General features: G+C 49.4%; 9 protein-coding genes across 9 annotated transcripts; 5 read left to right on the forward strand and 4 right to left on the reverse strand.

Annotated features, from left to right (window-relative positions):
- Positions 1–167: 167 nt before the first annotated feature.
- BDR25DRAFT_178343 (amino acid adenylation) lies at positions 168–3632 on the forward strand (the record flags this gene model as incomplete). The annotated part of the gene is made up of 1 exon (XM_033684186.1): positions 168–3632. A coding segment is annotated over one exon (3465 nt), but the record flags the coding sequence as incomplete, so codon positions are not given.
- Positions 3633–3650: 18 nt separating this feature from the next.
- Positions 3651–4994, forward strand: BDR25DRAFT_172711 (CoA-dependent acyltransferase; the record flags this gene model as incomplete). Its single annotated transcript, XM_033684146.1, has 1 exon — positions 3651–4994. A coding segment is annotated over one exon (1344 nt), but the record flags the coding sequence as incomplete, so codon positions are not given.
- Positions 4995–7838: 2844 nt separating this feature from the next.
- On the reverse strand, positions 7839–9038 carry BDR25DRAFT_307458 (uncharacterized protein). The gene has a single exon (XM_033690843.1). It carries the CDS (start codon positions 8565–8567, stop codon positions 8220–8222), a length of 348 nt encoding a protein of 115 aa, XP_033540826.1. The 5' UTR covers positions 8568–9038; the 3' UTR covers positions 7839–8219.
- A 2032-nt stretch (positions 9039–11070) lies between these two features.
- On the reverse strand, positions 11071–14730 carry BDR25DRAFT_297284 (uncharacterized protein). The gene is made up of 2 exons (XM_033688991.1): positions 14219–14730; positions 11071–14163 (listed from the first exon to the last, which is right to left on the reverse strand). The coding sequence occupies exons 1-2, from the start codon at positions 14708–14710 to the stop codon at positions 11326–11328; spliced, it is 3330 nt and encodes a 1109-aa protein (XP_033540827.1). The 5' UTR covers positions 14711–14730; the 3' UTR covers positions 11071–11325.
- A 659-nt stretch (positions 14731–15389) lies between these two features.
- On the forward strand, positions 15390–17572 carry BDR25DRAFT_104635 (uncharacterized protein). Its single transcript, XM_033683483.1, has 5 exons — positions 15390–16006; positions 16066–16415; positions 16476–16607; positions 16671–17126; positions 17196–17572. Exons 1-5 carry the CDS (start codon positions 15516–15518, stop codon positions 17411–17413), a joined length of 1647 nt encoding a protein of 548 aa, XP_033540828.1. The 5' UTR covers positions 15390–15515; the 3' UTR covers positions 17414–17572.
- Positions 17465–19982, forward strand: BDR25DRAFT_362198 (uncharacterized protein; the record flags this gene model as incomplete). Its single annotated transcript, XM_033696541.1, has 12 exons — positions 17465–17804; positions 17838–17962; positions 18102–18146; positions 18180–18302; positions 18360–18388; positions 18460–18595; positions 18651–18865; positions 18941–19123; positions 19155–19289; positions 19331–19499; positions 19534–19567; positions 19606–19982. The coding sequence occupies 12 exons, from the start codon at positions 17465–17467 to the stop codon at positions 19980–19982; spliced, it is 1911 nt and encodes a 636-aa protein (XP_033540829.1).
- A 125-nt stretch (positions 19983–20107) lies between these two features.
- BDR25DRAFT_104651 (short-chain dehydrogenase/reductase) lies at positions 20108–21551 on the reverse strand. The gene is made up of 4 exons (XM_033683484.1): positions 21450–21551; positions 21296–21396; positions 20765–21236; positions 20108–20712 (listed from the first exon to the last, which is right to left on the reverse strand). Exons 1-4 carry the CDS (start codon positions 21523–21525, stop codon positions 20504–20506), a joined length of 858 nt encoding a protein of 285 aa, XP_033540830.1. The 5' UTR covers positions 21526–21551; the 3' UTR covers positions 20108–20503.
- Positions 21552–21860: 309 nt separating this feature from the next.
- On the reverse strand, positions 21861–22507 carry BDR25DRAFT_307462 (uncharacterized protein). The gene has a single exon (XM_033690844.1). It carries the CDS (start codon positions 22447–22449, stop codon positions 21964–21966), a length of 486 nt encoding a protein of 161 aa, XP_033540831.1. The 5' UTR covers positions 22450–22507; the 3' UTR covers positions 21861–21963.
- Positions 22508–23983: 1476 nt separating this feature from the next.
- Positions 23984–26048, forward strand: BDR25DRAFT_396931 (uncharacterized protein). The gene is made up of 4 exons (XM_033698468.1): positions 23984–24482; positions 24543–24855; positions 24909–25323; positions 25376–26048. Exons 1-4 carry the CDS (start codon positions 24091–24093, stop codon positions 25867–25869), a joined length of 1614 nt encoding a protein of 537 aa, XP_033540832.1. The 5' UTR covers positions 23984–24090; the 3' UTR covers positions 25870–26048.
- The last annotated feature ends 580 nt before the right edge of the window (positions 26049–26628 follow it).

Here is a 26628-nt window from a genome sequence, read left to right on the forward strand (position 1 = left end):
AGACGGGACTGCAGCGGATCGCCAAGATGGCGGAGGGCGCCCGACATGCCTGCGGCTTCCAGACTCTGCTGGTAGTGCAGCCTGCAGGCAATGCGCCTGAGAGCGATACGGCACTGGGAGAGTGGCACGGACACTCTGATCTACAAGACTTCACGACATATCCGCTGATGCTGCAGTGCACGCTGGCTGCAGAAGGGGTACACATTACTGCAAGCTTCGACTCGCGTGTGGTAGAGCGATGGCTAGTCGAGAAGATACTGGGCCAGTTCACCTTCGTCATGCAACAGCTGGCTGGAGCAAGACCAGAGGACAAGGTGGAAGACATCGAAACCCTTACGCCCGATGATAAACAAGAGATATGGACATGTAACGCCGAGACCCCCCCAACGGTTGAACGTTGTCTCCACGACCTGTTCGTCGAGCAAGCCATGGCACGGCCATCTGCGCGGGCCATCTGCGCGTGGGATGGCGAGATGACGTACAGCAAGCTAGATGAGTTGTCAAGCAAGCTAGCAGGCCATCTAGTTGAGCTCGGCGTCGAGCCAGAAGATATCGTGCCACTCTGCTTCGAGAAGTCCATGTGGATGATTGTCGCTATGCTCGCGGTGCTCAAGGCAGGCGGCGCATTTGCACCCCTAGACCCAGAACATCCACACAGCCGCCACGAGGAGATCTTTAAGCAGACAAGGGCTGAGGTGGTGCTTACGTCGGCGCAGTACTCTACCCTATGGGCAGGCTCAGCCCGCACTGTTGTCGTAGTCAGTGAAACGTCAATCCAGCACCTTCCAAACACAAATCTTTCAACGCATTCTGGGGTACAGCCAAGCAATACCGCGTACGTTATCTTCACTTCAGGGAGCACTGGAGTGCCGAAGGGAGTTTTGCTAGAACACAGGGCGGCCTCTACAGGCTGTCTAGGCCATGGCAGAGTACTCGGGTTCGCCCCTCACACCCGAGTCCTACAGTTCGCCTCCTATGCCTTCGATGCTTGCATTGACGAGATACTCACTGTACTCCTTTATGGTGGCTGCGCATGTGTGCCGTCTCATAGCGATATGCGCGATAATCTAGCCCAAGCTATCAAGGATATGGACGTGAACTGGGCATTTCTTACTCCGTCCGTCGCCCGATTGCTTGATCCTGTCATGACCTCTTCGCTCAAGACGTTGGTTCTTGGAGGCGAGCATGTTAGCTCTGCCGATTGGGAGAGATGGGGAGGGAACGTTCGAATGATAAACGGCTATGGGCCAGCGGAGTGCTGCGTCTGCTGTTGCACATTCTCAGATGTTCAAGGCTTTGAATCTGGGAAGATCGGCAAGCCGGTAGCTTCCGTCAGCTGGGTGGTGGACCCCAAGAACCACGACAAGCTGGCACCTCTGGGATCAATCGGCGAGCTTCTCATTGAAGGACCAATCCTCGCGCGCGGCTACCTCAACGACCGCAAAAAGACGAAGTCAGCATTCATCAACGATCCCGTCTGGTTGCTAGAAGGCGGGGGAGGCCGTCCCGGACGTCGAGGAAGAATGTACAAGACTGGTGACCTAGTCTACTATGGGCCTGATGGCAACTTAGTCTACGCAGGCCGCAAAGACGACCAAGTCAAAGTGCGAGGCCAGCGAGTTGAGCTCGGTGAGATTGAGCATCACGTGCGGGAGTGCATCCCTGAAGCACGCCAGATTGCCGTGGAGGTGATCTTGCCAGCGGGAGAGAAAAAAAATGCCACACTAGCGGTCTTCCTGCAACTAGATGAAGAGAAACGCGATACACTACAATCACGCAACGGAATGGATAACAGGTCCTCAGTGCAGATGGTCATCCTGACCGGAGTGGACAAGAAGTTAGCCGACTCTCTCCCCAGCCATATGATACCTGACGTATACTTTGCGCTGTCGCCGCTCCCCATGACAGTTTCCGGCAAGATAGATAGGAAGCGACTACGCGAGATTGGGGCCTCTTTCTCGGCCCAGCAGCTGGCTGACATGCGGACGTCAAGCCAGGGCCTAAAGCGGCAGCCATCGACAGAAGCCGAGCAGACGATGCAGCAGCTGTGGGCGCATGTGTTAAACATTAAGCCTGAGACCATCGGTATGGACGACAGCTTCTTCCGCCTAGGCGGCGACTCTATTACAGCTATGCAGCTGTCTGCAAGTGCTCGCTTACTTCAAATCCATCTCTCAACGCGCGACATCTTTCGCAGGAAGACCATTGCTGAACTTGCCCGCTATGCTGCATCATCTAAGCCTGTTCAGCTCGCGCGCACTGCAGAAGATCCAGTCAACACACCGTTTGGCCTGGCCCCGATCCAAGAGCTGTACCTCCGGCTTGAACCTACTGGTAGAGCCAGTTTTGACCAGTCTGTCTTCTTAGAACTTCGTACTCAAGTGTCATTGAAGTTGCTCTATTCTGCCCTTAGGGTCCTTGTCCAGCGCCACTCTATGCTAAGGGCTCGATTCAGCAAAGCAGTTGGAGGCAGATGGCAGCAGCATGTCTCTGATTCTACTGACGCTTCCTTCACCTTGCAACATGTGCGGCCTAGGGACACTGCAGACATCACACAGGCTATACTCCAAAGTCGCAGCCGCTTAAACATCAAGAGTGGACCAGTTATAACAGTAATCTTGTTTGACATTGGAAATCGCCAGTCGTTGTTCATGGGTGTTCATCACTTAGTGATTGACCTCGTGTCATGGCGGGTCCTTCTTGAAGAGCTAGAATACTTACTCCTGGGCCGAACACTATCCCCTGCATCCTCAATGCCCTTCCAAACCTGGCGCGCCATCCAGACTGAGTACGCTAGTAGGGATGCAGATCACAGAAATGGGATACAAGAGAAGATAGACGTCGGCCAACTATCATACTGGGGCGTAGCACCCAGCACTACATCGCACACCCCTACAATTACCGAGCGTTTTGTGCTTGATAGCGAGACAACATCCGCTCTTCTTGGAAGCTGCAACAATAAGCTCCGAACACGCCCTCTTGAGCTTATGATCGCAGCCCTAATTCATTCATTTGCGGCTGCCTTCCCTGATCGAAACCCTCCTCCAATCTTCAATGAGACTCATGGGCGTGAGCCATGGGACGACAGCATTGACCTTTCGCGAACTGTGGGATGGTTTACAAGTATGTTCCCTGTCCAGTTATCAACTGGCGCGCGCAGCAGCTTGCTTGATGTCATCTGTGCAACAAAGGATTGCATGCGAAGCTTTAAGCGCAGTGGCCAGTCATATTTTGCATCCCACTTTGTCAACGAAGGCACCATTCGTGATTTCATATCTATTTTCCCTGTGGAAATGGTGTTTAATTATCAAGGCGTGTACCAGCAGCTTGAGCGCGATGAATCTTTGTTCAAGAATGTGCCTATTCCGGAAGGCTGCGACCCAGCATCAGCGGCTGAAGCCGCCAGGTTCTCCTTGTTTACAGTTTCTGTGATCATAGGAAACGGCTGCGCACATGTAAGTGTTGCACACAGTGGTATCACGAAGCATCAAACGCAAATTCAAGACTGGGTTCAGCTGTACAAGACCACCTTGCTGGAGCTGCCCAACCTTCTCCACTGCACAAGCACCGAGTGGACGCAGAACGATCTTTCGTTGGAATTCCCCTCCCTCACAGGCCTTGACCACTTCAGACCTTCAAACCACGCTTCAGAATCAATCCCCGTCTATTCTCTCCTTCCGCCTAGTATGAAGGAGGCAGTTCTTTCTGGGTTGAACCCTTTGATCCCAGGGATACAACTTCAGAATTTCGTCGACATTCTTCCTGTCACTTACGCACAACAAAACTACATCACGCAAGGGATTGCAATGCCTCGCATAGCGTTCAATTACCTTTACGTTGATATAGGACCGCAACTGGATGTAGATCTCCTCACAGACAGCTGTCGCAAACTCGTCAACCATTTCCCGGTTCTCCGCACACGATTCGCTCACTTCAAAGGGAAATGGTGGCAGGTCGTCCTAAATGACATTGAATTGCCTTTTACCACATTTGAGGTCAACGGACCACTTCCAGAAGAATCGGACGCAATCTGTATGCGGGATACCGAACAGACAGATCCACTAGGACTCCCTACTTCTTTTGTACTCGTACGTAACAGCTCCAAGGAAAATCGGTTGATTATTCGCCTTTCTCATGCCCAGTACGACGGTGTTTGTATTCCAGTCATCTTGAAAACACTTGTCTCTCTCTACCAGCAGGAGCCCTTACACCCTGCTACAGGCTTTTCGACTTATCTTGCACATGCCCGTAACCAACAGACTGACTCAGCTCATTACTGGCGGGAACTCCTCCAAGGCTCACAACTCACCAGGGCTATTACAATACTTCAACCGGAAACGCCAGGGGAGGCTGTCCCTCGTGGGATCTTAGCTGAGAGGTCTATCTACGCTCCTACTCTTCCTGATTATCTTACAATGGCCTCTCTCGTCAGTTCCGCTTGGGCAGTGGTGCTTTCACGAATTACTGGAAAAGAAGACGTTGTGTACGGACATGTAGTCGCCGGTCGCAATTCTGATATCCCGGGTATCACGGAAATAGTTGGGCCTTGCGTTAACATAGTCCCAGTTAGGGCTGTCACTCCTCCTACCAAAATTTCAGAAGAGCTCATACTCTCTATCCAAGAGCAATACATCACGCTCGGGCAATCGGATTCAATGGGGTGGGATGACATCATCCAACAATGTACGGACTGGACTCCTGGACTGGCGCTTGACTCGGTGGTTCTGCACCAGAGCATCGATGTGGAACCTGAAATTCATATCGCGGGAGCAACCGCGAAGTCTCAGTGGTTCAAAAACCCCTCGCAAGTGTCACACCACATAGGCATCCTGTCACAGCCACAAGGCGACAAGCTGAGGATTGTAATCGCGGGCAACACTCATATTTTGAGGGCAGAAATGGCAGATCCGCTACTTGATATGCTGGTAGAAACTGTCATAGCACTTTCAACTGACTTGCAAGCACCGCTCACTTCATGCAAGCCATCCTTAGCAGCATTCACTTCAAGTAACGGATCATGAATTTGGCGGTTCGGAAGCTATCCCAAAACTCTTATTCCAACCATGTTTCATTAGTCTTATCGTTGGCTGTATTATTTTCTTTGATTATATCTTCTATGTTCGGGGAAGGCGTTTCTTTAGTAGTTAGGTTATCCAACTTGGACACATCATGGCCTTGATGAGGTCTACTCAAATCATATATGTCGTATAGTCCACACGGTAGAGAAATAATAAGGACGTGACTGCATAATCTGGTTGAATAGTGAAATTGAATCCGAGTCATGGCACCACGCCAATCAGGCGATCACATGGAGTATGGGTGCGCGTATTAGTACTTCGGGGGGGCTCTACTTCGCACAATCACTTTCTAAATTAATACCATCGAATTCATCAAACGAAGTTTGTCCTCTGTCTCTATCTCAATCATGTCCAGTCACCTGCTCGAGTATAAGGCGGGTTATTATTTCCAGTTCGTAGCTCCCACTAACCATATTCCAGACGCTTAGCTTGCTGGGGTTCTCTTCTATTAGGCTGAGAGCGGAGAGTTATTCACAGTAACGGTAGTCGATGCTACACACCCAAGTCTCCTGGAAGCTACAACGTACGAGGCATTCAAAGATAAGGTTCCAGGTACGCCGAGATCCATTTCTGCAAACACAATTTTCACACGTGATTAGTGATGGACGAGCTGCTCAAGAGATAGTGGAGGGTTCTCTCGCAACTAGCTTCCAATCTAAGCTGACAGAAAGGAAGCATTTAATTCGACTCGGCTACGGAATAAATTCTAGGATATCTCTCTGTCGCATCCATTCTCGATGAGTTGGGCTAGCAAGACCTTTCGTGCAAGTCAAATTGTCGGAAGCCTCACCCAATTTTCGCAGCTAGTCACATTGAAACTGCAACACCTCTGTCAACTGTATTCAATCCCCATCTAATGAAGCAGGCATTGTGATTGCTGACCTAGCTGCAGACCGGAGGCAGATACAGAGCGTTTATCGCGCTGTAGCAACGCACAACGTTCCTGAAAGCATGGCCCGCGCCCAACGTGCTGGAAAGCCTGCCCGACGCTGTTGCGAGCCACAGTCGAAGAAGCTTTCCAAGTTAGAAGAAGAGGTTATTTATGTATGTACGTTCTATTATGACCATGCAGTCTATGGGTATGGGGAGCTAAAGCGTGTCAGCTAAATGCATCCTGCTCGTCTATTGCCTAACACCCTACCCAACATAAGAAACGAGGAAAACACTCTATCAGTATAACATAAGAGATTCATAGTGAGTGGCGAGCAGAGGGTCGTCAGAAGGCCTCGTGTCCGCAGGGAAGTTGCGGCGTCGTATACTTCTTAATCGGCAGCGCACTGACCGAGGTTCGTGTTGTGGCTCGTTATATTGTTAGCTAGCTGTTAACAGAGGGGGCTCTCAGCTGCCTCTGCTCTTCTAGCTCTGACAACGGCCATTTCCGGCTTCCACTGCTTCATCGGCCCGTGGAAGCTCTCGCCTTCTCGAAAGCGATCTAGCTACGATATCAGATTTCTTCAGCGCAAGTCGTACAAATCCCATGGGACATCATCACGCTGCGGCGGCTGGTCAGCGCTTCGAACGAGGCGTAGTACTGTACGATTGGGCGATTTTGAGGCCTGTACGAGTGAGATGTTGAGTACGTTCGCACGGCAGGTAGGAGGAGAGGCAGGTGTATGTATCGTAACCGTTATGGCTCACGTGATCTGTACGAGTAGTACAATTCAATTAAAGTACGTCGTACTCTAGTTAAAACAGCTAATATTATAGGTCTCTAGAGACGCAGGATTAAGGTCTAAATAACTATTGAATAACTAGTTCTTTCTAATAACATAAGCAGAGAGGTTTAAAATCTTGCTGCTTACTACCTTGTTCTTTAACTAGTTCTTCTAGAGTTAAATAGCCTTAATTATTAGATACTGTACAATTGGCCGCACTACAACACCTCTTGTACTTGCAGCTAGGAGTCTAACAGCTATATATTATTCTAGTTAATTGCAAACTTAACTGTAGCGTTATAATTGCGTTCCTCTAGGAACTCCTGCGATTAATCTTTAGCTGTACACAGTGTAGAGGGCTCTCAACTTCTTCTCCAGGCTGTAAAACTGCGCAAAATGGACAACAGAGGTATCTAATTAACTAGATAAGGCCTGTAAGGCAGCAAGGCGCGTGTATGAATAACTCTGCAATAGAAAAAGTCAGTAATAGGAATTCTTAAGATGATAGACTTTAGATAGATAGATTAAAAAATTTAGAAAGAGATTCACGCGTCCTTGCAAAACCTTCAGCTAATTAGAGCTTAAGAAACCCCCTAAACGCTTTTCCAGGCCGACTGCTTGCCAGAGCCCTCCTACTCCTCTAAAATTGCCATACAAACTCTAAAATGGTAATACGCTGCTCACGAACTCGATACGTTAGTACTAATCACGTGACCGTTACGGTTCACTTTGTACGGACCGTGGTACGGCCCGCTGGAAACCCTGCTGCTGGTCACCCTCTTCTCCAGTCGCTGTCTTCGCCGCTTGTCGGCTTCCTCGTTGCCCTTGATCCCCATATGCTCTAGCATCCAGTATAGCGTGACAATCACCATTCGAAGCTTCTTCACGATCCCTGCGACCACCTCCTAACACACACTTGCCCTCCAGCCCTAGATCGATTAGAGCGCAGACTGTGGGTCCGAGAAAACCTCTATGCTGGGCACAGGTACTGAGGAGCTGGTTACGTCTCGGTCCATACACGATGAACCCCATAGCCAGTTAGCTGCTTCACTGGTCACTGGAGCTCTGTGAGGTGCGCGTCTGCCTAATGTGAATTTGAAATTGTCTTCAAGATGCATGTCTGAGATAATATCGCGTACTGCCAATGCCTGCTTTGCCTTTGCGTACAGACGCATCCACGCATCTGTCCACCCGTCCAGATTCATAGTCTTCGGCGACGGCCTGAACTTGCTCTCTGGCGTGCGCCTTTCTTCGAACGGCGTCATCATAAGCCCGCTTCCGCCAAACGTTACGCTGTCCGGCTTCAGTAGCTTCTCTGGGTCCTCTTTCGTCGCCACCTTGATCACTACTGAAGCGTGCTGTCTGCTAGACCTCGGTCGCCCGAACCACCGCATCGTGCACCCCACTCCGTTTCCCGTACCAATGCGCTCCATCGCCAGAGACACCTCTATTTAGTTTGCTTTGACAGGGTACCATTTGAGCCCTACTAGGCTTGCTCCTGGATTCGCGGTTCCAGCCATTCAGTTGTTGTCAGCCGGAATGCCGCCTCGTTGTCCTTGTCCGCTGAGAACTTCATCACGCTTGGGCTGTTGTTTGCTCGCCACCCGTGAAAGCCCTTGATTTTTGCTCCAGCAAGCCGTTCCATGCCGTTCGTGTCCTGTTGAATAGTCTGCCTTGCTGCTTCGGTGGTGGCTACTTTCTCAACCACATCTTCTCTTACCCTGCTGACATCGATCACAATCTGCCGACTGTTCTCCCTACGTGCTGTTCCCGAGTTTGTCGGTCGTGACGACGTCATGCCCGACCCGACGAGCTGGCTACGACTGACCGCCATGTCGGCGTTGATGGGGGTTCAATTGAGAGGGTGTCGAGCTGCGCTCGGAGCGATTGGATGGTTTCTTGCAGTTCGGCGTTCTGGTTCTTGAGGTACTGCCGCTCAGCCTTGATAGCTGTGAGGTCTGTTCGGGTGCTCTCAGTGATGCTGCTCTGCTGTGCTATCGTCGCTTTGAGGCTCTGGATGAGCGTACCACTTCATCTAGCTTGGCGCTTCCTCCTCCCTGTTCCAGTGAGGTGGAATCGCGGTCGGTGGGGAAAGGGCGGTAGCTCATCGTCCGCCAGTTGTTGCGCGTTCGAGGATGCTTAAGCATGCGGCTGCGACGCTGTGACTCTTGTTCTGGCCTGCCTAAGCAGGGCTGCTGCTGTCTGCGTCCTCAGCGCCTGCTGCATCTCTGGCACCTTCGCGCGCTCGGCTTTCTTGCGCGTGCTCTAGGTGCGGCCGGTGGTGGTGTCGATGGGATGCGGTTACGTCTCGAGGTCGCCATCGGGGCCCAGCAGCATGTTCAGAAGACCGGAGGAGCAGGGGCCGCCTTGCAGCGGGAACTAGTTGAGCGAGACGCTAAGATTCGATTAAAAAAGTGTCCGAGTCAGATATCTTCCTCTTTCCGGAACCCTCACCCAGTAAGTTTCGCAATTTGTTACCCTAACATCTCCTCCCTACGAGCGCGACCGATTCGTTCCAGTGTAGAAAGTTCAAGCGAGTGAGCCACCCTACCAGCTTTAAATGTACTTATTCCTGCAACGGCTTAACTAATTTGTTAAATAATAAAATAGTCTTAAGTAACAGTAACTAAAGCTTTAACTATTTACGCGTTAAATATAGTATAATGCGGCTTTACTTTAGCACTCTTCAAGGTATTATTGTTATAGCTCGAAAGAACTTATAAATGCTTAGTAACCATTGTTACATATACTCGAGAACCTATTGTAATAGCTTAGCGCAGCTGGCAAATGCCTGATAACTGTCAAAGGCTGGTGTCTAGGAGTATCAGCTAGAGATTAGCTGGCAGTGTTAGGAAGGGCATGAAGCAAATTGCAGCAACTATAGCAACTTGCAGCAAACTGCAGCAAATTGTAGCAAACTGTAATAAACTGCAGTAGATTACAGCAACTTGTAGCAATGTAATACACCTTGGTTGTGTCGCAAGTGGCGCTAAGCTAGCTCGTTGACAATGCTAGCCTAGGTGTTGCGGTATAAAACCTAGTTCTGTGGCGAGGGCACAGTTCTTCTTTATCGAATTCAACACTGCTATCAGGCATTTGCCAGCTCCCCCGAGCCATTACAATAGCAGTGTTGAATTCGATGAGGAATAACTGTATCCTCACTACCGAACTAGGTTTAATACTGTAATACCTAGGTCTAACTATTGGATAGACGTAATGGCTTGGCATAGCTGGTAAATGCCTGATAATAGTGTTGAATTCGATGAAGAAGAACTGTGTCCTCACTACGGAACTAAGTTAGGTCTAGCTTAGGGACAGCGTTGTCAACTAGCCAGCTTAGTGCCTCTTGCAATACAACCGATGTGTACCGCAATTTGCTGCACATTGCGGTAATCTACTGCAGTTTATTGCAGTTTCCCACAATTTGCTGCAAATCATTGCAAATCACTGCAAATCACTGCAAATTCCTGTAGTTTGCTACAGTTTGCTTCGTGCTCTTCCTAACGCTGCCAGCTAATCTCTAGCTGTGTGAGAGCACTGTGAAACAGGAAGCATGAAGCGCAGAAGGGGGTAAAGGATAGTATTGATAGACGAATCCTTGAGGAGACTCAGGGGTTTGGGAGAGGATATGTATATATACTAGGGCACGTGACGTGACGTCATGTGCCCAAGGCCGGGCCGAGGGCTCTCTGGGGAGAGTTCGAGGCATGTCCAAGTTAACCGTGACAGGCTGTACCCCTGGGCACCAGCCCATTGCAATAGCGTCGTCAACAAGCTAGCTTAGCGCCACTTGCAACACGACTGATGTATACTGTAGTTTGCTGCAATATGCCCCATGCCCTTCCTAGCGCTACCAGCTAATCCCTAGCTAATACCCCTGGGCACCAGCCCACTACAGTGGGGTGCTTAGTAAAGTTTGATTTTGCATTCAGATGCTAGCAGCTTTAAAAAGAAGAGGGGTTAATGCGAAGGTTGACTGATATTGGCAGCATATAGGATGTCATGCAATAAACTGCTTGGGCTAGGCTGACGTACTCGATGCTGGTGTTGCAAATACTCTGAGAAGCTCGCATCACTAATTTTCGCTAGCTTGCAAAACCTCAAAAATGTCTACTAACCTGGACTTGTATGCCGCCAGGAGCTACACACCACTTGGGTTCGCTCTTCCACCACCAACAACAACATTAACCTGAAAGCACGACACGTATGCCTGAGAGTTCCGCATAGAGTGCGATAGCCTCGGCTCAGACGAGGTAGTTTCCAGAAGCTAGAGACTTTAGAACCACTAAGAGCTTCTTGCTTTAGTTTGCGTTAAAGATCTTAGGCCCCTACGATACGGTAGTGCCGGTGGAGCTATCGTCTGCAACCTTAGCCATGTAGACTTTAACCAAACCACAATGCTGCCCCCCAATGGCAAGGCCTTCACATAAGCGTGATCCTAGCAGCGTAGTATTGCGGGTCCTATGTCATCATCCGTCACATTCCACACCGAGGCCTCTCATCCGAGCGGGGACCACTCTGAGTTGTCGCATGGAGATGCATTCATAATGGGGCGGCTCAGTGTTTGACATGTTATCGTTGCATTAACCTCGTCAAGCAACGTGACTGTCTATCCACTGCTCCCTTACATAATCCCCTAGCCTCCGCTGCACCTCTCTAACCCCAACCACCTTCCCAGACCACGTATTCACCTCTCCGACCATCTTCCCAATCCACCTCTCCGCCTTCCAAACTAGCAGCTCCCAAATCTCCTTATCTGGCGCACAAGCAAGCTTGATCCACGTCACAACTAGCATGGTTTGCAAGAGGAACTCAAGCGTATCTCCGAGCTTGGTTTTCATATCCTCGCCGTTGCTATTGCTGTAGCTGGCTAGTGTAGCCTCGAGCATGGACATTATTCCTGCGGTGAAATGCGAGCATATGGCGGTGAGCAAGGACGGGGGTAGCCTAAATGAGCCTTGTGCAGACTGCATGCGAATAACATTCCGCAAGTTCAAGGCCATGGACGCGTCGTTGGAGTCGGGACTGGAGTTCGCGGACGCCATAGATTTCGACATGGGCTTAATAGTATACGAAAGTTGTGTGTATGACGAAAGATCGTCTTCCTCCACATCTAGCTCTGATTTTAGAGCCTCAACACTTCCAGCACGGCAGCTGCCATACTGCACCTGCACAGGAAGGTCGAACGATCGTTCTAACTGTTGTTGCGGTCGTCGCAATTGTTGCCGTTGGTCATCGTGAGGAACTGGCGACTCTCCAGAGACAAGCGTGTGTGAATCGTACATAGTTAATGAGGGAAAGCTTGAAAAGTCAGCAGAGCTTAGCGAATTACCACCCATATTTAAGGCACCAACGGAATTTTTTTCTTTGATTTTGGAGGTCTTAGAGAACATTGAGAAGCACTGCTCAATTTCACCTGACTTGTTTGATACCGATAGTGAGGAAACACTTCGAGACCCGTCCTCATCCTGGAATGCATGCCGAACGGAGTCGCTTCCAGCATATGGCTCTGGAAACTGCTCTCCAAGTTTCGGACTAGGTGCCTCAGGACTATTCACCAGGTCTGAGGTGTGACTTAACGCCGTACGACGACTAGCACCCGCAGTGGAACCACTGGAAACATAAGGAGGGACATATGATTTCAGGGGAGGAGACCCCGTATACCATGGTCCTGTCGTGGCCAGTACCGCTTGCCGATGGGCCTGTAAGAATTGCGCAGTCGGCGCCGTTCGGCGCTTATTCAGCTCCGCAAGGTCTCTCCTAGGCGCTTTATACAGCCGCCCTGTATTTTCTTCATTCCCTTTCTTCTCTCTGGCGACGAAACTAGTCCACTTGCTAGTGATATGATAGTTAACCGCAAGCCGCTCGCCGAGATCTTTGGCTGCAGCATCTGCCACTTTACTATTGGTGAGGGTACTGTGGAGCCAGGACTTGCCGGTTTCGAGATCCATGACGATAGCTTTGGCGGCAAGGTGATGCACTATGTACGTATTCGCGGCGGCTTTCACTACTGGGATTTTGACCGAAATATGTTCTCCAGAAGGTGTTGACGACTTCAGAGTAACAACCTTGAGGTCTGCGCTGTATTTGTTGTCGAATAGGAAATATATCGTCGTCCTCGAGAACGGGTGCAGAGGGAGGATTTTGTAAGGTGCTTGCATGAAGCTCGAGCCTTCGTTGGATGAGGAAGCAGCGTATGTAGACCTGCCATCGAATTCGAGTTCGCAGTCGTAGCTTGCAGGCGTGAGAGCCCCCTTCAACATCCTCATGACCCTGCCCTCCAATCGTCCTCTACCGTCGACAACAATAACTTCTGCGAATCCGCCGCCTTCGGTGCCAATCCCCTCAACAAGACGGTGGGATACCTTATTTCCGATACCCAGGGCAAAAAATCTGACGGCATCCTTCAGCTCCAATCGAGTACCTGACACGAATTCGCGCACCTCAGCCTCGCTCCAGACTTCTCCATCGGTCAAACAAATGATTTGAGTTGTGAAGTTTTCCATGACTATGCGCTTCTGAACGGCATCCTTAATAGGCCGAAGGATTTCAGTGCCTCCCATATTAGCTCTAAACGTTGATACATGTTGTACGGCCGCCTCAACATTATCATCGGTATAAGGCTGCGACTGTGGCCAGAGCGAAGTGAACGATGACCCAAAGGAGTAGATATTGAAGCGTACCCCTTCCGTCAAGCTCTTGAGAAACACGTCCAGGGCGTCCTTAAGCGTGTCCATTGTTAGTCCATGCATGGATCCAGATCGATCTGCAATAAAGATGATTTCGCCATTAAAAGATTCTGGCTCAACGTAGGATGAGAAGATATCGCGGGGATTCAAAGTAAGTTTCATGGCAGACTGTAGCTCTGCCCCAGACGCTTCTTCAAGCTGCGCTCCCGAGGCAACCATACTTGACCCGGATGCAAGAATCAGGAGCACGAAGTCGCGTCCTAGGGTGACGTTCCTTTCTGAAAGAGTCGCTTTCGCCTTCTTTGGGTCAAACTCGTTATCTGACTTGTCGGCCCCACGAACGAGATCGCCAAAACTCGACACTGCGGCTGGTTTTCCTATTGTGCCTGCGGCACCCATTTCAACGGAGATTGGGTGGGTTCGGCTTTCAAGTTTGCGCAAGGATACAGACGCGTGCACATGGACGGTGATGTGGAGGCCATTCTTATCCGTAGTAGACGATGGTAACATCTGAGGTGGTGGCGCACCGTATCTTGGCGCCATCGAGGTTGGAAGAGTGACGAGTACACCCTCACCCCCAATGTCTGCCTTGAGTTCATTTACGTAGGTAATCTCTACCTTGACGAAACTCCGGGCCGGGATGTTTCCAAGCTTGGTCTCAAAGACTTCTGGTGTGTGTTCTTCGAGTAGAGCTGCAACTTTCTGCTTTGCTACTGCTTCTCTGAACTCTTGTTTGGCGATCTGTTAGAGTAAGTTATTGAAACCAACAAGTAATAAGGATGGCCTAACGACTCACCTCTTTCGGCTTGATGGCACCTTCGAGGAGCTTATCCTCTCCAACATGACATCTGAATGAGATCACAGCCGAGCCATCGTATAGCGGAAATGAGTAGTTCGTCTCTCTAATGACATAGCTCGACAGGTTTGTAAATGTCTGCGTGACCTTCGTCTTCGCAATGGTAAACTGAACATCAACGTCTATATTGACGTCGAGCAGAGGTAGGCACCGCGCTTCACTGCTAGTACTTGGTGTTGGAGCTCCATCGGTGGTGTTAGATACAAATCCGCTGTCTAGGTTGTAAAATGTGGGGAAGATATTGAGCGGATCTATCCCCTTCTCCAATACCTCAAACTCTTCGCCATCCGCGCCGATCTGACTCGACTGGAAAAACACCCCAGATGGCAACTGCTGCACAGTGTGATCTTGAAGATTGTACGCGTACTGGTGGGTACTGCCTCCATACCCACCGTACGCGCCATAAGAGTTATTTGGCAGATAGCTCGCCATAGCGACGACTTCAGGGCTAGAATGGAGGGCTTAGAAAAGAAGAGACATATTTTCAGGCAACAACGGCCTTATAGTCCCGCGCTGAACCGGTGAGCGTTTTGGCGCTAACTAATCTAACAGGTTCAATTCGAGAAATAGGGCATAGCCACAGCCGGCAAGACCCCGCCCCAAGTGGCGGCCAGGCACACTGTGGAACATTTTCCAGGCACCTTGTTGGTGAAGAGAGACCAGGAGGGCGCGAGTTAGCGAGGTCCATCCTTGCGATCCCCTGGTGAATTGTGCCCCGCAGTGTAGCTCAAAACGAGCCATTGTGCCTTGCAAAAAGCTGGTTACAGTCAAATGTTTCAGAGGAACGGCCATGAAAAGGTACAGCATTGCTAAAACAAGAGATATACTTATGCAACTTAGCAACCCTCTGCAGCAAACCGCGTTGTTTCTTTCTCTGATCTTTATTTTTAGGAACATCTTCTTAAGATTAAACTATCGTTTACTTTCCAGTTTCGCAGTTTGTTGTTTGTCCTTTTTACCTGTGCTCGTGCTAAGGGCTTGGTAGTGCAAGCCGGGCGCAGAACTTCTAGCTATTGGTTGAAATTCTGACAGTCACTAGCTTCTTGCAAGGCACACTACTTAGCCCAGAACGTAGGGTCAAGGACTGACCGGTCGCAAGGCTGACAGTGGAGCCTCATCACAACCACATCGTCCGATTGCAAACTGCACTCACGAAGAGACTGCACTCACGAAGAGACTATGATGAGTTTGGAATTTCTTGTCTGACAGAGTCGTCAAACGCGCTACATACCTTAGCATGGGTATTCCAATCTCGGTCGGCGACGCAATACTACTATCGCAGATTGCCTGGAGCATCGGCGAAGCCTTTACTTCCGGACGCAAGTCGGCCCCAGCCGAGTTCGCAGAAATCCAGGATCTACTTTTTACGCTCGGCGAGGCGCTGAAAGTGCTAGCAAAAGACTTGCCCGTTGGCAATCAGGTTGCGCAGGCAGAGAGAGTGGCCGACGGACAGGCTGATAATGCCGTCCCAGAAGCCGACGACGCGCTCCTTGCGCAAATGATATTAAATTGTCGAAGTACCTTGACATATCTCAAGGCTATGGTGGACAGATACATGGAGTTAGACAAGAATGATGGACAGAGGGGACAAAAGAAGTGGAAAGATGAGGTGAAGAAGAATTGGAAGAAGTTATTGTGGACAAAAGAGGGGGGAGATATTATCAAGCTCAAGACGACACTCTCAGCTCATATCAACGGGCTCAATCTAGCCCTTTCGGCAATCAATAAGTAAGAGGATTATATCGCAGCTATTAGATTACTTGGTGTGGCTAACTTCGAACTACTAGGCGCTATGGCCGTGAAGTCAAAAGCCATGTCGAGGGCATGCACACCAAGCTTGATAGCATTTACGAGTGGTTCAAGCAGAATCTTCAAGGGCAGCAAGCTGCAACTGCTTCGGCATCTCCGCAGTATCACCTTGGCTCAGAAGTGCAAAATCATGGGGGACTTTGGTTCTCTGTTTCCATTCAGATCATGCCAGGTCGTGAATACATGAACCTTCACTGTCCACGAGCAACGTTTCGAGATAACTGGCTTGATGATAAGGACCCATTCAGGGTTGCGCCGAGTATATTTCAGTGCTGTTGCTCTCGAAACTCAACAGCATTAGACCATGCAGAATCTCTCCACGTGTCGTGTAAGACTTGAGCCCAGCCCTTCAAACAAGTCGAACTGATCATACTCAAACACCTTCAAGTATTACCGTCCAGTCTACTAGTCCAAGTAGCAACTCTAGACTCCGAGCCCCCGCGCTGGCACATGTACGCTGCTTCACGGAGTACACCGCACAGGATCAGCTCGATCTATATTTCAGAAGTCGAGCCGACAAGTATTGCATCTACCTCCCTTTCCGCGCTTACATTAAGCTAACAACTTAACACATATCTCCAAGACTTCGAAGCCGCAGCGTCCTGCCTCTCCCTTGTGCAAGCCCGCCAACACCTTCTTCGCAATCAAACCACACGTCTTGTCTCCTTCAACGCTACTGCAGGGTCTTCCTCTGATGAATACTCGGACGGAATCGTGTCCGTCCTAGCCTCGAAAACGGAACAGGTACCCGAATATGACGAAGGGACCTGTACTCTCTTATTCACCGTCGGTGAGCGGCAGTTCCGTGCTGCTGCAGATTCAGCTTATTCAGTTCTGCATTACAAGAGTATGCCTGAGGGTGCTGTAAGGCAGGCACCTAGCGATACGTCGTTTAGCAAGCCGGAGGATACTTCAAGAGGCGGTATCCCACTATCATCTGCTATGGATTTCGAGCTTCAACAACCACATGCTGAGGTGCTGTTTCAGGAGACCAACAAGATGCTCGGTGGTGGAGGAGACAGCACTTACTATATATCTTGTATGTGCCGGCACTCACCGTTTCTCATTGTCTTCAATGCCAGCCCCTTGGAAACTAATATCCGGCAAGTTCACCATAACACCACCATATCACGTGGCAGCGGCCGCCGCACCATCTGCCTGCACGATATTCTCGTCGTATCGGAGCAGAAAACGGACTCTTCCCACAGTGCTACAATCCAACAAATAAAATGCACTTCCGTCGACGTTGAGTTCGGAGAATCAACCGGTAAGTCGTTGTCGTTACCTTTCCTCGTCTGCCTTGGAACCCTCTCAGCACCTGAATAACACCATTCCACCATCCTAGAAGCACAAGCCTTCCTCTCGTCCCTCCAAGCTATGCAATCAAACCTCTTCCACCTTCACCTAACCCGCCACCTATTCGGCGATCACATCCTCTTTCAGCGCTTCGCAGGAGACATGGTCGTGCAGGACCAAATCCTTCCCTGTGCCACGCTCTCGCTAGTCTACAGCCCTAAGTCCGACACTTATCGCGTTATCTTGATATCAGACACGCGAGCGGCAAGTGTATGCTTGCCGCTCGAGCCGCGACACTTAGAAGCCTTGATAACAGACCCTAGTGCTAGAAGGAAGCTGTTTTCAGGTTATTTTTTGGTCAAAGATGGGAAAGGCAGGGAGGTCGTGCGGGCAAGTGTTAGGTTTGATGAGGTTGTGGGTAGTGGGGAGATTGCATCCACTGGTTTCGATTGAGGGGAGACGATTCTGCTGGAAGAAAAGAACGGACAGTTTGGGGAGAGGAAGAATATTGTGCTAGAGAGGAAGGGTGGAATTATGCAGCTAGGCAATATCTTCATGAAAACGTTTACTGTTGTTGTTGTCAGAGTTTGAGACAAATGGTAGCTGCAAGAAACCATCCTGAATAACTAATTAACGGCAGTTCGTATAACCTTGCGCGATCGCTGCGCTACCATATCTTGGCGACTAACAGGTGCTAAATATAATATGACTGATTGAGGAGGGAAATTTGTATTCTTTTGACAGTATCGGTAATTCCAGCAGGGTGTTTGGGGGATGGCATCTACACTAGTCATAGTTCACGTTAGGCAGCCATAATGCAGATGAGCTTGCTGCGACGTATTATAGGCGTTCATCCAGGTCGGCTTGCAGGTCCAATCGTGGATCATGGGGCACTTCGAAATTAGAACTATGTTCTGAAGTGAGTGTTACGCGATTCACTGCTTCACAAAGTCATTGAATCCGGAACCAAGGATAGCATGAGATCTTCATATTGGCCATCAGTTGGTCACCTAACTAGGGAATGGGATAATTAGGAAATAGTAGTTGCAGCTGCCGCTGCCGAAAGACACCTGGAGGGCAGAATCGAGACCCGATTCAACGATCCGCAGCAACACATTGCGTCCCAATTCACCTAAACCCGCAGGGGAAAACTGCGGTATAGTAAGACCTAGACTGGGTAGGATTCACAAACAACTCGAAATTATCTTCATGGTGGAGGTTAACCGATACTAGATAGGGTCGCGAACACGACGAATTCTCCATGGAGAGTGTGGGGGCGGCAGCACGTGTCTTTTACACCGACGTGTTAGGGAAGCACAAATTCCATCCCAATTTTATTATCCTGTCCCTCACTCCGGGATTGCGGGGTCCTTCGCTTCTAATCCAGCACGCCACCGATATGTACTCGCTGTATGCTGTGGCGGCATGTCGCTTTGACCCTTTCTATGATATACATTCTCTTGGTATGTACCCCAGGCACGAGTAATCTTCCTAAAAGAGTCCCTTGCTTCGAAGCTCTAGGATTAATAATTTAACTACGTCGACGAACGCTCCAAGCTTCATTGCATATGCGATTTTTAAACCCATCTACGTCGGTTTCTCCCACCCACGGTTTAAACTCATCAGCGGCCAGCGCAGGAGTTCCGACTACGGTAGCACCAGGGCCTTCGATCTTAGGCCATTTCAGGATCCTGGGTGTAATTTTCGTCAACATCTCTATGGCAGACCTGGAAAGATTAGGTTGAGGGAGTTTAGGGGTTTAAACAACAAGACCGGGGAATACATACCGGATTGCGTTACTTTCTACATACCTCAACTCCTCATCCTCGCCATATTGCGCTAAGTCAATATCCGTCCACCCTCAGAGCAAAGCCAAAGCGCCGTCAATATCCCCATGCTGTGCGCAGTCCTCAAATTTTGCTCGTGTTTCGCCCTCATTCCCACCAGCCACGGGGCATATCAGTGCCAGGAATTTGACATCTACCGGACGCCTTCCAAATCTCTCTTTTGCAAGCTGCCGGACTTCGGCGACATTCTTTGCTACAGCGGCATGACTGTGGCCAGCAACGAATTCCTTCAGCGTGCGGAGCTGCGAACATTTTTCCTGCTCTGGGGCGTCCCTGCTTGTAACAACAGGGGTGTTCGTTGAGGAAGCGGTTGACATATTTGTGGACCTAGGATTGCGTGATACCTCCCTTTGTGACTGATCCCCAACATACGAGTAGGATCCGTATACACGCCTCGCGCTCTGTCTAGTACGACAGCATCATCATACCACGAGGACTTGAATAAAGTGTATATTACCCGCAGATTCCTCCGCGATTCCATAACGCTCGTCGCGTCCTGGTTCTCCGTATGGCCTAGAGTGCGAGCCGTGGATTCGAGGTACCCCGTGACAATATTCCAGCCCAAGTGCCCTTTTGTCAAGTGCCCGACTGGGGATAGCCTCCTCGTGGTATGGCTTGGCTCTCTCTGCGTACAGACTCTATCACCGCTACCGGCGCAACACTTTCGTGCCTGCGGTACCGTAGTTTCAGCTATCTCTCCACTACCATACTCTATTATTATCACCCTATTCAACCCCCAGTACTTTGACTAGGCAGATTTCCACAAGGAAGGAGTTACCTTTAAAGTCGATCGAAAGTCATCGCTCGGTGGAGCCAATCATATTGCTAAGGCGAAACTTGGGCAGGGTCACAAAAATTCGCAGCCGCTGCCTACGCGGTGGGGAAGAATTGCGGCGGTATGGGCTCTTGCGACGTTTGGGGGTCATTAGGTGCTCTGGCCGTTGCCAATGTACGCGTTGAACAATATCTTTCGTAAAGGGGTAGATCCTAGCTCATAATTAGTCTTCTCTTTTGACTGAAAATATGCTCTAACAATTGCTGCTCATAGTTCTTCATCGCGTGGATTGTGGTAGGTCAATCTGACTTTGGATCACACTTCTTATCGTTGGCTTTTATCCCGTTATCGATGGTTATAGACAAATGCTTGCAGTTTGGAAAGCGGTCATATAGATGCACGGGAAAGTGGAAGTAGGAAAGAGCGGTAGTGGCAGTGGAGAGAGGACATTTGAGACTCCCAGGTGGTTTCGCTCCCGCGTCGGCTCAGCGCCCCATGTCAATATGTAGCTGGTAGAATACCTAATCTTCCCCCATCTGTGATGAGAACATTTCCGTTAATGTATGCTCCAGCTTTTGACACGAGAAACAGGATCGCACCAGCCATGTCCTCGATGGTACCCGCTCTTTGCGCTGGGATGAAATCTTTCGGGATCTCATTTTTTTGTTGTTCGGCAAATGCAACTTTTGTCATCTCTGATGGATATACTGAGCTCTTTGGTAAATATTTTGTGAAATCAAATCGAATCGCCATACTTACACCCAGGTGCAATGACATTACTCCGAATGTCGAATGGCACCAAATTTGAAGCGAATTGCTTCATCATATGATTCACGGCGGCTTTACTACTCCCATACGCATACCCAGTTATCGGAATGCGGTTAAATCCACCAATCGAACTCGTTGCAATGACCTGACTCTTCTGCGACACATTGCCTCTCTTATTCCCGGCGTCCAAAAGCTCAAGAAAGGCCACCACGGTGTAGAAAACTGCGGTGTCATTCACCGCATATGTCTGCGTGAACTCTTCTTCCTTCCAATTCCACAGGAATGAGCGGAATTCTGAGATATTGGGGTTTGGTGAAAGGCCTTTTGGGGTTGGGCCGATGATTCCCGAATTGGCGATGACGACGTTGACAAAGCCGGTCTTCAAGGCGATGATGGAGACGATACGATCGAGGTCTTCGCGAGATGTTACGTCTCCTTGTAGAGGGATTATGTTGCCGTGCTTCTTTTTGCTGGAATTATGACTTAACTGTCTTTGCAGGGGGGTGGATGGGCGTTGCTTACAGCTTCTTCAGCTGCCTTCTTTAACACTTCTTCTCTTCGGCCAATGATGTAGACAGTCGCGCCGTTTGATTCTAGTGCTTTGGCTAACATGAGACCGATTCCTATTCATGTAAGCTGGTAGTCATACCAAGACGCGATTTCAAGTGATGCGAACCTGTTCCACCACCGGTGACCACGGCGACAAGGCCATTGACACTAAACAGATCTGCTGCATCGATAGAGGTAGTCATTGTAAGAAGGACGCGGTTCAACAGTGTTTGGAAAGTGGAGAGACACGACAGCTCTTTGATGTCGTCTTATTCGCCTCCGGCCGTACGGAGTTAGAGTGGGTCTGGAGGCAGCCAATGAGAGTCAAAATGTTAAACCAATAATCATTAATCTGCAGACGAATGAGAAAAATGGAGGACGGGTAATTTCTAAAAGTGTTCCATTCCCGAATGTTTCAGAGTTCCTTCACGATGGAAGGAATATGGATGGTGAAGGCAACTTCGTTTACTGACACGTGACCTTCAACCCTGCTCCAAGCAAGCGGGTTCACATCGATATCCGCATCCCACAGGTGGAGTTGAAGTCCAGATATATGTACATTTTATGATCTAGCCTTTCCACGACTCGATTTATACATATCCATCTACAGGTGTGCCCTAACGGCCTTCGTACTGTCGCAATTATATCGAAACATCAACCGAAGGACACCAGTAGCTCGTTGTGCAGGTGTATGCATCTCCATCACGGCTGATCGTGAACTTAGTACTGCCGTCTTTGAAACAGGTAAACGGTTCTGAGCCTAGTGTTGCATCTCCCGCAATTTGCCCTTTCGCCAACGCTGCAGCGCCGGAAGAAATGTTTGATGTCAATGTGCCATCAGTACCCATACGCACAGTCCGCTTGGCCCCTTCCCACTGCGAGCGATAGCCGCTAACTTCCGTGAAGACATCGGGCTTCGTTACTCGTGTTCCGCTAGTGACTGGTCCATTTCTGAAAAGAGCGGCACCCATGATAGTGAATTCCCCTGGGTCACAGAGGCCGATGGGGCATTCGTTCGGCTCGCATTTGACGAGGTAGATGTTGTGCTTTGAGCCTGCTGGGGCGGCCAAGGCCTCGCTCAGGAAGATCGAGAGGAAGAGGAGGGTTGCAGTAGCTTCGAAGAACATGTTGTCAAGCTGGCCCTATCTCGGACGAATTGAAAGGTAAGTGTATGCGAATGAATTCTTATGAATTTTCAAAAGTCTGATTTTCAGAAGATCACAAAACTTATAGATTTCAAGTAAGGTAGATTGCGTGACATTATGGGGTAAACGGCACGGCCTTCATTTGGAGTAATATGGGTTGATTGTTTGCCACGACGACAGGTTGTTGCGGCCTGAGCCCAATATTGTCTGCGTTACTGGGTGTGTGTGTCCCCATATATAGGTGTAAATTAAACTCCCCGCTTTCACGTGTCTGAACCAAGACATCCAACTCTTTTGTTAAAAACATCATTCACGCCTTCAGTTAGTTACTATGCTAGGTTTCTGATTATCCTGCAAATCGTGCGTATTAACTGACTTTCGTCTGCAGTGGTGTACTCGTGGAAGGAGAAGCGCTTACGAGCAGAGCTTCCGCGGTTGTCGTTCACTTCATCATCTGCAGGGGATTGGAATGGACGATGGACAGGGGAATGAATGACCAAGTATATCGATGGCATTGCACTGGAATAGAGTCAGATGGCGTGAAAGTTTTTGGGCTAATGAAAATGAATTAATGCGAGGCCAATCTTTTGAATGGCGGTGCCAAGAACCCCTTGTGGTTGTCCTCTCTCCCATGGCGGAATCGAGCGACTCAAACCGATCGGTACATCCCCATCCCATATTACAACCTCCTAGCCACAACTTTCCTTTAAACCTCCAGGTTGAGCAAATGCCGTGACTCTCTCCGGCGGGACCCAATGCCCGAGATTCAAAGTCATTTCCGATCTCCGTTCAGTCGGCAAATAATTCGTTACGAAAGTCTTCTCCTCTTCTTGGCCTCATTCATCTGGCTGGACCATAACCGACCACTTCTTCTCGTCCAAGATCCTCAAGGAAGTGGGGGGTACTTGCTTCTGGATGCCAATGGGTTTGATACCTTCTCCTCATATCTTTATTCACTCAGCGCGGGGGTAACATTCAGGCAGACACCCCCTCATTTGATGTCTCAACCTTGTGGAAAAGACCCCAGAATTCCTCACAAGCTGAGTCGTTCGAATTGTGAATGGTTCCTCCCCCAGGTGTGAGGCGACACAGCCGCAACATTAGCGAGATTCTGCCTCGTGGATCCGTCCATCCTTGCGGTCACCGGATTCAGAAATGCCAAGCGACGATAACTGGTCACTTCTTCCTTAAATGTCTCAACTCCTCAAAACGCCAAGAGAGGATTCTCATGAAACAGTTAGAATAGTACCGCCTCATATAGTAAAAAACTAACGAAATCTACAATCCACGTGTCAGATCTTGATGTGTTGCAAGAGAGCGTCGGGTGTAGCATGAAGCAGACTGCCTTGCAAGCTTTTTCGTGACGCCCTAGGCAGATTTCAGCCTATCACCATCCAATGCCACATCAGGATTTCCAGGGCTATCTGCCTAGCAAACCTTTTTTGCCTACTTCCGATGAAGACCAAAGCTCGTCTGCCCGCGAATTTGATGGATGGAGCTCATGATCATCCTCGAGGCTAGGGTTAAATGTAGAGCGCTTCTCCCTTTCTGGTTTAAAAGTTACTTCCAGTCACTGCGCGCATAATTGTTTAGCCTTCCGACTTGGTCACCCAACAGTCGAAGATGTCGTTGTCAAGGCGCTCCTCGTCGTCCGTTCCCGAATCTTCTCCCCCACCATACAGTCATGTTGGCACTTCACCTCCCCCATTTCGGAGCAGCCCTCCAACGAGCGAGTGTGGGGCTGAAGGGAAGTTCATTGTTGGGACCGGCGAGACCAACGTTTATACCTCTACCAAAAGCTCTATTGCGAAAGCCAAATTCGGGTCCAACAAACTGATGAAGCCAAAGCCGCTGAAAGCAATTCCAGGAAAGTTTGAACCAGTAGATGTCGAGCGATCGCCAGAATCACCAAGAAAGCCCTCCCATAGGAAGTACTGTATCGCAGCAATTGTAATAATTGCCGTGCTTGGTGTGATAGCAATCGTAGTAGGATCAGTTCTCCCAGTTGTGCTAAAGTAAGGACGGACTTGTCCCACACCTACTCTTACGAAAGTGTTTGAACTAATTGGATTTAGGGACCGAAATCATACCGCTTCTAATACAACTACTGTTGTGACTTCGACAGTCGTCTCCATTGTCGCATCACAGCATCCGACGTCAACACCTACACCGCAACCAACTTTGCAACCTCAGCAGTACTTAGGTGGCTTTGATGCGGTGTCACCGAACAACTATGCTCATATGTTTTATACTGACCAAGCAGGTAACCTAGAGCACATATATGATTATCGCTCAACTTGGCAGAGGGGCAGTCCGGGGAAAATTGCAACAGGCGTTCACCCAGGGAGCCCTGTTTCAGCTTCGCTTCTCAACTCCTACCCTTACCAGGTATGATCTCCTGAAAACTTATAAAGTCGATTTAAGACGCTTATAAAAGGGAGGTACACGTATTTTATGTAGACAACAACAACATGGTGCAAGGACTTTTTGGCACTCCGAGCGTCAGCTATGTCTCGAAATGGTTCGTCCATCCTGTTGGGTCCCAACAACTGAAGACCTCCGATTCTCTCTTCCTTCGAAGCTGTGTCGCGTCGGATTCGGCAAGGTACAAGTATGCGATGAATGCTAGCCTCTACCTGTACTATGGCGCCTCAGATGGAAGCATTCAGAAGTTTGCATTCTGGAATAGAACGAAAGATCCATGGCAGCACATAGATGATCTCCCAGATCTACAAGGTGCGACGGAGGTCGAGTGTCAATTTGCGAGAGGCATCGAAACACTGTGGACAACGAACAACAAATCTCGCATCATATCGTGGTACCGGTCTAATGTGACAGGGTGGCACTGGAAACAGGGTTCGTCCATGGCTTAACAACTGCCATGTTAGCATGCTGACAGCTGGAATAGGTTTTACTGGAACTGACGCAATATTCCCTGCTACTTCTCTCCTCTCCCTATCCGACGCCTCCACGAACCGGACACATATTGTCTTCCAAAACGCATTGCACAACCTTCAGCGCTATGAACTTCGTTATTTTGGTGCTAATATGGAACTAACCGGGAACACGGTATTACACAAAGGAACTCCCGGCACTCGCCTCACAACATGGGCAAATTATGGTTATTGCGGGATATCCGTCGAGCTATACTATCAGCGCGATAACACGTCTGACTTATATAATGCAACCTTTCGGGATCATTGCTATAGCCTTTCAACCTCATGCTATGTTACAGATAGTACAAGTGCCGATCAAGTTGTGCCGCTCGTCCAGACATATGGGAAGAATGTCAAGCACAAGCACAAGGAGAGGTACGCCGTTGGGGCGATTATTGGTATCATTTTCGCAAGCGTCACAGGGTGCATCTTGTTGTGCTGCTGTTGCGCACTTTGTACCAGCTAATCGAGGCTGCCTGGGCTTCTTGGGCTTTTTAAAGGCATTTGCTACGCCTGAAGGTCCCTCGAGGGTGTTCGCGAAGAAGGGAGCTAAGGGGATTGGTGCTGTTTCGTAATTTGGTGGCTTCATCGGACCTCATGGTGTAGAAACACTATAACAGCACGAGTTTTGCTACTTAACCATGGCAAAAATTTTAAGAGATAAGCTCAGACCTAAATATGCACCAGGTTATGTGACAACGTGCCATATAGAGGATATTCCAAAGGCTTAACTGCTGCACATTGTGATTTGGGCCTCGAGAGCATTTCCAAAGTCCCTGTGAAAGCAATATGAGCAGCCATACCTTACAGTGGATAGTATTGCCCATGATTCCATGTCGTAGAGCAGATTTGAGACAGGAGTTCATTCTTTTTAAGTTCAGGTTGAGCTACGGCGACGATGTCCCCAGATATCACTAGGGGGGCTTCTATCTACGGAGATTCAAAATTCCGAATATGTTCAGTAATTTGGGTTTGTGGCGGAGCCGCGGACAACAAGGAAAGTTCTGCATCGGCACCGATGAACGGTCATGTGAAATACTTGTTGGGTTTGGGCACTCTGAAGAACGTAAGCGATAGGATACGCACGGCGGGACTAAAACACCGTCAACCATCTGAAGCTTTTTGTTGTTGAATAATCTCGCTGGAAACTTTGACGGGATATGGGAAAGATTTGGTTCAAGAAGATATCACAGGGAACATAGGAGAAAGTATCGAATGAATGATT

This window comes from Lindgomyces ingoldianus, assembly GCF_010093535.1.
Source record: "Lindgomyces ingoldianus strain ATCC 200398 unplaced genomic scaffold BDR25scaffold_51, whole genome shotgun sequence".
Lineage (NCBI taxonomy): Eukaryota > Fungi > Ascomycota > Dothideomycetes > Pleosporales > Lindgomycetaceae > Lindgomyces > Lindgomyces ingoldianus.

Excerpts from the sequence above, each read along its gene's own strand:
- BDR25DRAFT_307458 (XM_033690843.1), bottom strand. The coding sequence starts at position 8,567 with ATGGCGGTCAGTCGTAGCCAGCTCGTCGGGTCGGGCATGACGTCGTCA.
- BDR25DRAFT_297284 (XM_033688991.1), bottom strand. The coding sequence starts at position 14,710 with ATGGCGAGCTATCTGCCAAATAACTCTTATGGCGCGTACGGTGGGTAT. Across the intron at positions 14,164-14,218 it reads GTGCCATCAAGCCGAAAGAG|ATCGCCAAACAAGAGTTCAG; the intron begins GTGAGTCGTTAG and ends TTACTCTAACAG.
- BDR25DRAFT_104635 (XM_033683483.1), top strand. The coding sequence starts at position 15,516 with ATGGGTATTCCAATCTCGGTCGGCGACGCAATACTACTATCGCAGATT. Across the intron at positions 16,416-16,475 it reads AGAATCTCTCCACGTGTCGT|TATTACCGTCCAGTCTACTA; the intron begins GTAAGACTTGAG and ends AACACCTTCAAG. Across the intron at positions 16,608-16,670 it reads TTCAGAAGTCGAGCCGACAA|ACTTCGAAGCCGCAGCGTCC; the intron begins GTATTGCATCTA and ends CATATCTCCAAG.
- BDR25DRAFT_104651 (XM_033683484.1), bottom strand. The coding sequence starts at position 21,525 with ATGACTACCTCTATCGATGCAGCAGATCTGTTTAGTGTCAATGGCCTT. Across the intron at positions 21,237-21,295 it reads AGAAGGCAGCTGAAGAAGCT|AAGCACGGCAACATAATCCC; the intron begins GTAAGCAACGCC and ends TCCAGCAAAAAG. Across the intron at positions 20,713-20,764 it reads TAATGTCATTGCACCTGGGT|TATATCCATCAGAGATGACA; the intron begins GTAAGTATGGCG and ends CAAAGAGCTCAG.
- BDR25DRAFT_307462 (XM_033690844.1), bottom strand. The coding sequence starts at position 22,449 with ATGTTCTTCGAAGCTACTGCAACCCTCCTCTTCCTCTCGATCTTCCTG.
- BDR25DRAFT_396931 (XM_033698468.1), top strand. The coding sequence starts at position 24,091 with ATGTCGTTGTCAAGGCGCTCCTCGTCGTCCGTTCCCGAATCTTCTCCC. Across the intron at positions 24,856-24,908 it reads TCAACTCCTACCCTTACCAG|GTACACGTATTTTATGTAGA; the intron begins GTATGATCTCCT and ends TATAAAAGGGAG. Across the intron at positions 25,324-25,375 it reads AGGGTGGCACTGGAAACAGG|GTTTTACTGGAACTGACGCA; the intron begins GTTCGTCCATGG and ends CAGCTGGAATAG.